This window comes from Pteropus alecto, unplaced genomic scaffold (assembly GCF_000325575.1).
Source record: "Pteropus alecto unplaced genomic scaffold, ASM32557v1 scaffold25, whole genome shotgun sequence".
In the NCBI taxonomy this organism is placed as follows: Eukaryota; Metazoa; Chordata; class Mammalia; order Chiroptera; family Pteropodidae; genus Pteropus; species Pteropus alecto.
This window is the reverse complement of record NW_006441955.1, coordinates 36,242,835-36,255,463: the sequence shown is the minus strand read 5'-3', so window position 1 is coordinate 36,255,463 and position 12,629 is coordinate 36,242,835. Positions and strand designations below refer to the sequence as shown.

At 38.0% G+C, this 12,629-nt stretch overlaps 1 protein-coding gene across 1 annotated transcript; it reads left to right on the top strand.

Moving 5' to 3' along the window:
- Positions 1-6,980: 6,980 nt before the first annotated feature.
- On the top strand, positions 6,981-7,376 carry LOC102894685 (60S ribosomal protein L36a-like; the record flags this gene model as incomplete). The annotated part of the gene is made up of 1 exon (XM_025052021.1): positions 6,981-7,376. A coding segment is annotated over one exon (339 nt), but the record flags the coding sequence as incomplete, so codon positions are not given.
- Positions 7,377-12,629: the final 5,253 nt, after the last annotated feature.

The following is a 12,629-nucleotide window of genomic DNA, read 5'->3' as shown; positions in this document are numbered from 1 at the left end:
ATGGGCTGCCTGGGAAATTCATGTAAAGGTAGCAGAAAACCGAGAGAGGTAGCTGTCTGCCTGTGAGGAATGCATTATTATGAAACTGAAAAATGCTTCTCTGACTTCATCTCTGAAGAAACTTGTTTTAAGTCCTTAATGAAAATAAAAGTGAAGCTGGGGGCATGGAGAGTAAAGGATGCCTCTTGGAGGCTTAAATTGTGTTAGCCTGAGGGCTGGTTTACAGCTAAAGAGCTGTATTAATCACCAGAAGGAAGGGGTAGGAATCTCTGTCTTCTCCCCTATCCATTTCGAGCAGAGCCCCCACAGGAGTAGGAAAGACTGCTGCAGAGTCCTGGCTGGAGTCCTGGCAGGAGGCTGACCTGGCGCAGGAAAAAAACAAAAAACAAAAAATCCAAAAAACTCCCAGGGCTCATGAAACCATTTGGGGCCCATGAGAATAAGAGAAACTTAGGAAGTTGCATGTCCTTATAAGTAAATCAGAATGGGAGCTTAGAGCCAAATACTTGTGGATGATCTTGTCATCCACATACTTAAAATCGCCCAAATGTGGCCTGGGAAAATGGAGCGCGAATTGTTGCATCCTAAAGCGAGCTGTGGAATCTTCTTTGGAGTTTTATAAGAATTAAACCAATATTTAGAAATAGTTTACATCCAGATCTGCTTGGAGGTGAGGAAATAGATCAGGGAAAGCTTCTTCCCAGCCCCCTACTGCTGCTCAACAAGAGAGAACAATCACAGTCACACATTCAGAGTGATATTGTATTCTTGCTTCCTACACGTGTGGTCGACCAAATGTGGAAAACTCTAAAAATAAGCTCCCAAATTCCAGGTCAGGAACAGGCTACAAGAAGTTTGAGTAATGTTTAATTTTCTGGTCTTAAAAGCCCTTGTTTGGGTTACATATGAGGACCCTACAGACTTTACCTGGCCGTTGACCAGTTACTGTTGCATATGGATGTCCATTCTGGTTCTTTAGCCACACTTGTAAATAGCACAAAGGTTTTTCGGTAAAGGCAAGTCAAAAGCCCTCACGAAGTTATCAATACACTATATCACATGGAAACACATTCAGCTTTCTGAAATGTCTCAGAAATAAATCACACATGTTGCTTTCCATTTTTGGAATAGACAAGAACTGGTTCAGCATGTCCAGCAGGTTGATCTGGCTTCCCAAAGCTGTGTGCTATATATATATATATGTCATTTCTCTAAGGAAAAATAATTAACAGTGTTTTCATCTGTCAGAAGCAGTTCTTTATTTAATTACTCTTTTCATCACCTTCGTACATTCACATCCAGTTCACATCAACATTCTGGAGGAGAACTATGTGTGAATCAGTAAAAATGAACAAATGAAAAAGTGTTATAAAAGTCATTTCAAGAAAACATCATTAAAAAGTTGAGTAAGAAAATAAAATTTGTAGCCAACATATACCTTGAATAGAACATTTTCTTCAAATGTAGAAAAGGACGAACATAAAAAAGTTATGCCTATTTAATTCTTGCAAAGAACATAGACTTTGCTGATGGGAAAGGGAGTTACAAGCATGGATATCAAAACATGAATTTAACTCTTGCAAAGGACCTAGACTTTACTGATGAGAACAGAGAAGTGTGGCTATGGAACCATGAAAAGACTCACTTAGGTTATAATGATGAAAGAAAACATTGATATTTGTGCTTTCCTGAGTTTGATCCTGTATTGTCAGGGCCAGATATAGCAGATCCTTTAAAAAGAGGGAGGAAAACAAAAATGGAAACAAAAGCAAAATAAAAACAATGGATTAAGAGAAATTAATTCTAGGCCAGAATTGTAAAAAAAAATGTAGAATTGCTGTTTTTGAAAGCCAATGCTATCTAAAAAGGTGAAAAAATCAAATTATTTTTTCCATAAAATTACTTTTTAAGAAATGTTAGTCAGAATCAAAATCAAGATTTTCATCTACTGATTAAAAAACACACACAAAAACACAACCTTTGCAGAGAGAAGTGTCTAGAAAGGTGCACGACCCCTAATGCAAGACACCCTTCTGAAATCTCTGCCCTGTTTTTATTAGCCAAACACCTTTAAGTCTCATCTCACAGAGCAAAGAGTTTTCCTTCCTCTCCTCAATTTACCTGCAGAATAAAGAAATAGCCAATTTAAGTGAACATTTATTGTATGTCTATTTCATGGCCTATATTGTTCTAAGTACTGGGAAATCAGCTGTAAATAAGACAGACAGTAAGTGTGCCCTCAAGGAGTTTATGTCCTAGTGAGGGACGACAGGCAATAAACATAAAAAGTGAATAAGAACTTTAGGTGCTAATAAATGTTATGAAAAAACTACCATAGGCCATTGAGATGAAGGTGATTGGGCAAGATGTAGTATTACTTCAGCTGCAGTGGTCAGGGAAAGCCTCTCCGTGAAAGTGACGTTTGAGTCATTTTTTTTTTTTTTTTTTACCACCTAACTGATAAAAAGGAAGAACCAGATGAAGATCGGAGGACCTCTCTAAGCAGAATGAGCAATAGGTGGGATGAGCTGAGACAGGAACAAACTTAGTGTGTACATGGGATTGAAAGAAAATCAAAGTAGTTGGAGCTCAGTGAACAAGGGGAAGAAGAGTGCAGGGAGGAGAGAGCAGAAAAGCAGATAGAGCAAGATTTGGCCTGTTTCACAGACACTAACAAGAAGTTTGTAGGTTGTTCTGATTGCATTAGGAAGTCTTTAGATGGTTTTAAGCAGGGAATTTATATTATTTGATTTATACTTTATAGAGATTACTCTGGATGCTGTGGATGGAGGAAGGGCAATGAGAGGTCAAGAGTGCAGCAAGGAGACCAGTGAGAGGTGAGCGGTAATGATGGCATTGACTTAGATGAGTAGAGATGGAGAGAAGTGGTTGGGTTTGGGATATATTTAAGAAGTTGGAGCCAATAGGAATCTGAATTTGAAGTAGATACTTATCGATGGACTGAATATGCTATGTGAGAAATGAGAAGAACCAAGTATGGCTCCTAGGTATGTGTCCTGAGCAACTTAGTGGGTATTGGTTTTATTTACTAGAATCAGGAAGGCTGGAGGAAGCAGACTTAGGGTAGGATAGAAATCAGTAGCTTTGTTTTGACAGTGTTAAATTTGAGACGCTTATTAGATATCCTAGTAGATATGCTGAGTGGGGAGTTGGATATACAAATCTGGAGCTCAAGTGAGAGTTTGGGTCTAGAGATACAAACTTAAAGTCATCAGTATATGAATGTTTTTGAAGCAACAGGAGGACTAGATGAGATGATCTAGGGAGACAGTATATATAGAGAGAGCTAAGGACAGAGTTCTGAATATTCCTAACATTTAAAAGTTCAATGGAGGTGGCATCTCTTCATGTCCAAGACAACTCTTTTTTATGTTCTCTGATTTTATCCACCCACCTCTTTTGTAACAGTTTAAAAATATTTGTAAATTCTTTGACTCTCCTCTAAGAGTTGGAGTCCTTATTCCCTTCCTTTCTATCCGGGCTGAGTCAGTAAGGCCAGTGACTTGTCTAACCAACAGAATTCACCGTAAGTGACATTCTGGGACCTAAAAAGACTAGGTCATTAAAAGTCTTGCAGCTTCTGTCCAGAACATTTAGAATATTCTCTTTGGAAGCCTGAGCCATCATGTAAGAAGTCCAATCATCCTGAGACTTCCCTGGGACAGGCCACCTGTAAGTGCTCTGGTTGACTTTCTCAGCTGAGCCCTACCTTCCAGTCACTCCTTCCAGGGCATCAGACATGAATGAAGCAATCTCGGACCTTCCAGATAACCAGTCCACCAGTAAATCTGGGAAGTAACTTCATATGACATCAGGTGGGAGAGAAGAATTGCTCAGCTGAGTCCTGCTCAAATCCTTGACCCCCAAATCATGATATAATAATATAATTGTTAAGTTTGGGATAATTTGTTATGCGGCTATAGAAAACTGTAACACCATCCCTTATTTTATAATCAATTCTTATCCCTTCTGGGTCATCCTACTTCTCAATACACACATTTTTTTTGTTAACAACTTTTTTCTTCCTTAATGGTTCTTTCTCCTCCACCTGTAAGTATGCTTAGTCTTTTTCATCTTGATAAAAACCTTCTTTAACCTTCAGTTCCCATTAATTCATCCATCTGCTGCAAAATCTGGCTTTTGCCTTTACCATGCCTCCTGAAATTCATCTGAGTTCACAAATGTTAACTCCTAATTAACAAAGCCATCACATATTTTTCTGTCCTTAAGTTGAACTATATCCAGTTTTAAAAGCTCTCATCATGATTTGGTTTTTCAAGGATGAAGAGAGCTGATGTGCTAGCCTGAGAAATAAGGTGAGAACCAGAACTAGTCTGCACAGCCAGGGACTTCAGGTCTTCAAGGCATGAGTTTCTTCAGCTGAATTATAAGAAACACTTCAAGACCAGGAGAAATCCTGAAGACAAGGTGGATTCAGAGTGAATGAACCAGGTAGAACAGAGTTGGGTAGGTGAAAATAAAATACCAACCATGAAAAATCATTAGATCTAGAATTCTGGTCTGGCATTTGAGCAACCAGTAGGATCAAACTCTAAATAGTAGAGCAGTAGGTTTGGGGGCTGGGGAGGCGGGGAGGGTAGACTTAGAGCAGCGTGGAAAACAGGTAGGAGGGAGCCCTTAAGCAGATTCTTAAACTTTACTGTGCCTGTGAATCAACTGGGTAAGTCTCATTAAAGATCCTGATTCCCCTGCCTTGTCCAAGAGGTTCTTAGGTTGGATTAAATATTTCTCTTTCAAATAAACACTCCAGGTTATTCTGATACAGGTGGTCTTCAGGCCAGACTGTGAGAAACAATACCTAAAGTAAGAGGGTCTTGGCTAGGGTGTTTCAGAAGAAATTTGGCTATTTTTTCTTTATCTAATTAGTTAACTCATTAATTTGCTCATGATTGCACAATCTATGATGGGCTCAGCTGGGACACTGGGACAGTTGAGCTAGGTTTCTCTCTCTTCATGTCATTTCAAGACTTTTTTCTCTCTACATGGCCTCTCTATATGGCTTCTTAACATGTGGTCTTTGCAACAGGGTAGCTAGACTTCATATATGGTGATTTAAGAATCCCAACAGCACAAAATGGAGGCTGTTAGTTCTCCTTAAGGTAGAGGTCTGGAATTGGTAGTGCTACTTTTGCTATATGCTATTGGTTGAAGCAAATCACAGGCTTAGTCCAGATTTAAGGGAAAGGGACTATTTAAGTGTGTGAACACTGAGAGATGTAGTTTACTAAGAGCCATAATGTAACAGATTGACAGGAAAAATAAGGAAGAAAATAGGATAAAGCTGGAGATGCTGCGAACAGGAAAGTGTTATATTAGGATATGATATGTACATCACGAAGAATGCTCACTTTTTAAAGGTGAACTACAAATTGGGCTCTGAGCATTTCCCAGCATCCAAGAAGATCGCTTAGGATTAAAGAATTCTAAGCAGCCTTGATACACAATAAAGTATCATTATTAATATAATGAATCAAAGTAATAATAATTATCATTTTTTGCAGTAGTCCAAGTGATAATGGACACGGGAATAATACAGATTGGAATAAGCTATCAAAAAAAAAAAAAGAGAGAGAAAGATTTTGCTTCTAATTAAATGTGAAAAGAGAATTATCATTAGTTTTATTAGGCATAGAATAGCATTTGAATTATGTAGAAAGCTGTCCTTATTTTTTTAGAGCTATATACTGAATATTGGGATTAGCCGTCATGACCGCTATAATTTACCTGAAATGCTTTAGCAAAAAAAAAAAAAAAATATATATATATATATAGAGAGAGAGAGAGAGAGAGAGAGAATATATATAGTAAAAATCTAATAATTATTAAATTGAAATGACTGATCATTGTTAGTTTATTATACTGTCTTCTCTGCTTTTCTCATATTTGAAAAGCCTACTAGTAAAAAGTAAAACGACTACACCAATATTTGTTAATTGCCTTCTATATTCTAGGTTCTGTTTTATGGAATGTGAACATCAGCAAATAGAACAGACCAAAATCACACTATAGGAGAGAAAGAGAGACAATAAATAATAAAGAAAATAAATAAGAACAACATACTGTATGTATGAGGTGCTAAGTGTTATAGAAAAATAGAGCAGCAATAGAAAGATTGGGAGTGCAAAGATGGGGAGCAAGTACAATTTTAAACATAGTGGAGACACCTGAACAAAGACTTGAAGGATATAAGGAAATTTTTCATATGTATATCTGGAAAGAGCATTTGAGGTAGCGGAAACAGCAAGTACAAAGGCATGGGCGTATCTGGTGTGTTCACATTCTGTAAACAGCAAGGAGGCCAATGTGAGAGAAGCAGAGTGAGTGAGCAGGGGAGCAGTAAGATAATCAAGTAAGATAAGAGGCCAGATCACACAGGTTCTGGTGGCAACTGCAAGGAATTTGGCTCTTATGAGAATGAAATGGGGAGTCGCTGAGTTTTTGATCAGAAGAATGACATAATGTGAATTTTGTTTTCAAAGGATTGCTATGGCATCTGGGTTGAGAAGGGACAATAGGGAGAAAAAGGATGGAAGCAAGGAGAGACAAGTCAAGAGGCAACTGCAGTAATCCAAGTGACTGATGATGGTCTTTGAATTGGCATTGTAGAACTCAATGTGAAAAGTAAAACTATAAATGTTCTAAGAGAAAACATAGGGAAAAAATTACACTGTATTGGCATAGGCGAAGCTTTCTTAGAACACGAAAGAATGAACCCAAAATTTAAAAAACATAAATTTTACTTCATCAAAATTTAAAATTTCAGCTTATTAAAATATGTCATTAGGAAAGTAAAAAGGCAAACTACAAACTGAGAGGAAATATTCATAGTACATATATCTGACAAAGGACTCATGTCAGAGTCCTATAGGTCAATAATAAATTAAACAAAACTATACAGGCAAAAAATGTAAACGATTATTTCATAAACAATATATTCAAATGGCCCTTTCTGTACCGATAGTGCTTTTGCAAACATAGGGAACGTTCCTAAAACCCGTGGGACTTTCTGTAAGAAGTGTGGCAAGTACCAACCCCACAAAGCGACACAGTACAAGAAGGGCAAGGATTCTCTGTATGCACAGGGAAAGCAGTGTTACGGCAGAAAGCAGAGTGGTTATGGTGGGCAGACTAAGCCGATTTTCCGCAAAAAGTCTCAAACTACAAAAAAAGATTGTCTTGAGCCCAATTGCAGACCTAGGAGAAAGCTCACTATGAAGAGATGCAAGCATTCTGAATTGGGAGGAGATAAGAGAAAGGGCCAAGTGATCCAGTTCTAAGCTTCATATTTTGATTTATTATGAAGACGATAAAATCTTGAGGATATGTTCACTTCTAAAAAAATATTCAAATGGCCAATAAACTTCTGAAAATATGCTTACTCAACGTTGTCATTAGAATAATTGAAATAAAAACTGCAATAAGATACCACTGCAGACTCACCAGAATATTTAAAAGACTAATATTTAAAAGACTAGACTCCGTAATTCCCTTCTAAAGTTGTATAGCCCTTTAGTTCAGTAGCTCAAAGGAAGTTTTAGGGGGACTGAGGAGACGAGGTGGTAAAGCAGAAGGGAGGCCTGGTCTGCTCTATTATGTATTGGCAAGAATGTGGAGAAACTGAAATTACCATGCAATGTTGATGGGCATGTAAAGTGGTTTAACTGCTTTGGAAAACCATTTGGCAGTTTTGTTTTTTTGTTTTTTTTTTTCATAAATTTAAACATATATCTACATTACAACCCAGCAATTCCACTCACAGATATAAACCTAAGAGAAATGCATATATATGCAAAAAGCCAAACGATAATAGTTGCTTTATTATAGCAGATTTGTTTGCAGTAGCCCATATCAGGAAACAACCTGCTGGTCCATCAACAGAATGAGTAAACAACTGTGGTATATTCATACAGTGGAATACTACTCGTAATAAAAAAGAACTACTTATACTTGCAATGACCTGGATGAATCTAAAAACCATGTGGGTGAAAAAAGCACATGACAAAAATAGTATATACTGTATTATCCCCTTTATATGAAATTCAAGAATAGAATTTATATGAAATTCAAGAAAACTAAGCTTTGATGATAGAAAGTAGAAAATTGGTTGTCTTCGGGTTGGGGTGCTAAAGTGTATCTTTTTTTTTTTAATTCAACAAATATTTATTCAGTGCCTATTTGTGCTAGATATTGGTCCAGGTATTTGGGACATATTGGAGAACAAAACAAAGGGCCCTGCCCTTGTGGAACTTACGGTCTAGTGTTCATGACCATTGTGCTTGCACACTGTTACCCTGGTCAAGTCCCAGCAGTGCCTCTGTCCTTAGCTGCCCCATGGGGGAAGAAGCAGACCTAGCCCAAATATGGATAATGTAACTGGTGCATATAGATGCCAAATAAGACACTGCCCCACCCACCACCCAGATAGTAGATTGGGCTGGAAGTCAACTTTTAATAATAAAGTATAACGGGGGAGGGCTGTGAGGTGATATATCTTGACCTGAGTGTTGGCTACACTGGTGTAGACACTTGTCAAAAATCATGTCTGTGCATTTTTCTTTTTATAAGTTATACCTTAATAAAGTACTGTAAGCATAAAAAGGAATGATTCCATAATTCCCCTTAAAGTTATCACTTTAGTCAAGTGGTTTGCATGTACTTGTTTGATCTGGCCTAGTGGCCTTAGGGCAATTAACAGGACAAGAGGGAGGCCACCCCTGCCCCATCTAGGGAAGAGAAACAAGAGGGTGTGACCTCTCTGAAGCCAAGTGAAGAAAACATTTCAAGGAGGAGGGAGTGTGAAATGCTGCCAGCAAGGCAGGTAGAGGAGGACTGAGGATCGACTATTGGATTTGACAATGAAGTTTACAAGTGACCGTGACAAAAACTGTGTCAGAGAGGTAGTGGATGTGAAGCTTTATTAGCGTAGGTTTTCAAGAGAATGGAAGGAGAGGAATTAGAAATGGTGAACACAGACAACCCTTTCCAATGTTCTGACTGTTTAGTGCTGTGTTCCTAGTGCCTAGCATAATACCTGGCATATATTTAAGAGATGTTCAAAAATATTTGTGTTGAATGGTTTGATTATAGGAATAACCCTGAATCCACTTTAATTTACTTAGAACATCACTCTCAAACATATGTAGTTTAGTTATGGGTAGTAGTTAGTCATAACACATCTCATAGGTCAGCATCTTTACCATACACTAAAATGTTTGTGTAGTCACTATTTTCCATTGCTGGTGACACCATTATCTTAGCTACTAGTGTTGGATGGAAAACATTTCCGTCTTGTTAGAACTTTGCTAAAAAGATTAAGGACTGAGTGAGATAATTAATTGGTTAAGGAAGAGAATTCTATAGATAAGATTACACGGGCCAATCTAGTGATCTCTTACAGAAAAAAAAAAAATTGCTTGATATTTGTTTTAGCTGCTCTTTAAGAACATTTTTGGTTTTTCGATAGGCAGGAAAAATGTTCCTTGCCACCAGACAGACAGAAAGTAACTCTTCCTTTCACCTTTGACCCAAAGTTCACAGAATGGCTGAGGACTAAGTGGGCCATGATTTCAGCAAGAGGCAAAGTCCCATGAGTGAGTACTGAGATAGAGAATGAAATCAATAGAACTTAAATGACAGTCCTGGTCAAAATGAAAAGAGTTAACTTTACCAGCAAAGGGACTATGTCTACTTCATCTACCAATATATCCTTAGTAACTAGCTCAATGCCTGGCACATAGCAGACACCCAAAAGGAACAGATGAGATAAACTGCATAAGAGCTTGGTCAGATGGTAATGATAAGGCAGAGACATCTTTTTTAGAACGATTTAAGACATAATCAATGGGAAGTCGGGATGAGCCTTCGTTTATGGAGTTTATGGGCAGAGGTCAGGGCCCAAGTGAGGTAATCTGTACTGGGGCCTCAGAGTGCCACGGTTAGCTCCCAGTGGGCCTTGCTACTCCATCTCAAGGCCTTTTATTTAGAAATGCTCAGACCTGCCCCTGTGGGACTGGTGGGACCAGAACAGTTTGCATAAGCCTCAATCACTCATGCTCTTGAAAGATGGTTAAATCAAGTATAGGATGATTCCTTTTAGCCTCAGAAGTTTCTTTATTAGAATGGTTCTAATTAGAATTGGACTGATGAATAAATTTATGACACATCATCAGGGTATCCCCCAAAAACATTAGAAAAAAGATTACTCAGATGCCAAATTTAGGAGGCAGATTTTTAAATGCCCACTCTATCTATAGTTCCTGTTTATTAGCACTAGATTACATGACCCTTTTACCTTTAACTCACCTCTGCCATTATTGATTGGACCCAGGTTAACAGCTGCTCTAAGCTGGGCCCATCAGATTCCTTCTCCCAGGAATACGGAATTGGTGGTAGAGAAATTTCTGAGGATAAGGTGAAAATGGAATGTTCTATCTTTCAGGATAGGAAATGTTCTAAGCACTTTATAGAAGCTGGTCAATAATTTTCTGAGATGAAATTCTTTTATCTAGGATACTTATAAATCCAGGATACTTATAGGCTATCCTTCAATTCCTTAGATAATTGGCTCAACTATAAAATCTAGTAAATGCCATTATTTGTGGTTTAGCTGAGCTACAAAAGAAAGAATGAAAAAATGATCTTCCCTTAAGAATAAAACTTAGTACATTCCAAAGAGGAGGATCCTTTAGGATAGCCATGCTCAAACTTGATAATAAAAAATACATTTTACTTTTCAACACATACACAATTGAAACAAGTTTCACAAAACTATATTAATCCTTTTTAGAGAATTTTTATGAGTTTATTTGAGCCAAAACTAATGACAATTGCCAGGAAGCAAGATCTCAAATGCTCCCTATATTAATCCTTAATATTTATGATACACCCTAATATTTTTAATTTTATTTTGTTTTAAAAATGCTGGTCATAACACACCAAACTGATTTCACAACTCACTATAGAGTTGTGTCCTGGAGTTTGAATAACACCAGGTATATGTCTCAGTCTATTTGGGCTGCTATAACAAAATTGTGCAGCTTATAAACAATATAAATTTATTTCTCATGGTTCTGGTGGCTCGGAAGTCCAAGATCAAGGCATTGGAATATTCTGTGTCTGGTGAGGGCCTACTTCTATAGACAACCATCTTTTCACTGTAACCTTACATGGCAGAAGGGGCAAGGGCTGTTTCTTATAAGGGCCTGACTCCCATTCATTTCCATTCTCTGCCCTCATGACCTCATCATCTCCCCAACCCCCCACCTCCTAATACCATCATTTTGGGGGGTAGGATTTCAACATATGAACTTAAGGGAGGGGACCTAAACATTCAGTCCATTACTGTATATTGGATAGGATTATAGTTCAGCAGATCTGTCCCCAACAAACTCAAGCTACAAAAAGAAAAGCATCCAAAAGATTAAACAAAATGAAAGAAATTAACCTAGTTTTATTGACAAAATGTTGCAACTCCAAAGAGAAGTAACAAAGCAATAAGAGTCTGGAAAAAAACATCTACAACAGAGGAATCTAACAAATCTCCAAACCATAGACAGCTAAGATTAGATGCATCATGTCTATTTTGAAAGAGATAAAGGTCATAATGAAGGCCCTCAAAGACTATAATAACAGGCTATGGCATTCTGGTAAATGCTGAATGAACTAAAAATTGTAGTGAAAACTACCCAGTATTTAACAAGACTGACAGAATCCATGACGCCAGTAAAGCTTAAAGCATAGTGGAGGTAAAACAAGACATTAAATAACCCTCCCCCAACCTATGAGGCAAAAGACCAAAGGCCCTACTGGATGTTTGACTTAGGAGTGGAGTTTTGGCTTCTGAGAGCCACAGTCCTATGACAATGAGCAATAGCTTAGAAGGAACTGGCCCTACCACGTACTAGCCATGTGACTTTCATAAACATCTCTAAACATCTGTTTCCTCATGTGAATAGTAACAGTCACTGCATTATTACTACACTGTGGTTCTCACAATTAAATGAGATAATGTATTAAAAGGTTTAGCAAAGTTCCTGGCACATAGTAAACATTCAGAAAACTAGCTGTTATTTCTGAGTCAGTCATAAAATAGACAGTAAGGTCCGGTGTCCAAGTGCAAATGTGGTGGGAAGAAAAGGGAGAGCCGAGATAGGAAACCAAGAAGGTTCAGGACTCAAGGAGTCAGTGCCTAAGGGATGGCAACTTCTATGAGAATCAAATTTTTGGGAGCATTCCTAGAAGAATAGGGTTGCTGCTGTGGAAAGACAAAATAAGCCTTGCAGGACATTTGGTCCTGTCCAAAGCATTCACTGAGACATTTGGTCTACCCTGAAAGGTCTCTGAAATTTGGTCCTGTCCTAAATATCCATGGAAACATTGGATCCACACCAAATAGTCCTTGATGTTTGGTCCTGTCAAAAATGTCCATGCTTAAGAGAACATTCAAGAAAGGGAAGGGAAGGGAAGGGAAGGGAAGGGAAGGGAGGGAGGAAAGAAGGAAGGAAGGAAGGAAGGAAGGAAGGAAGGAAGGAAGGAAGGAAGGAAGGAAGGAAGGTAGGAAGGAAGGAAGGAAGGACAGAAAGAAGAAA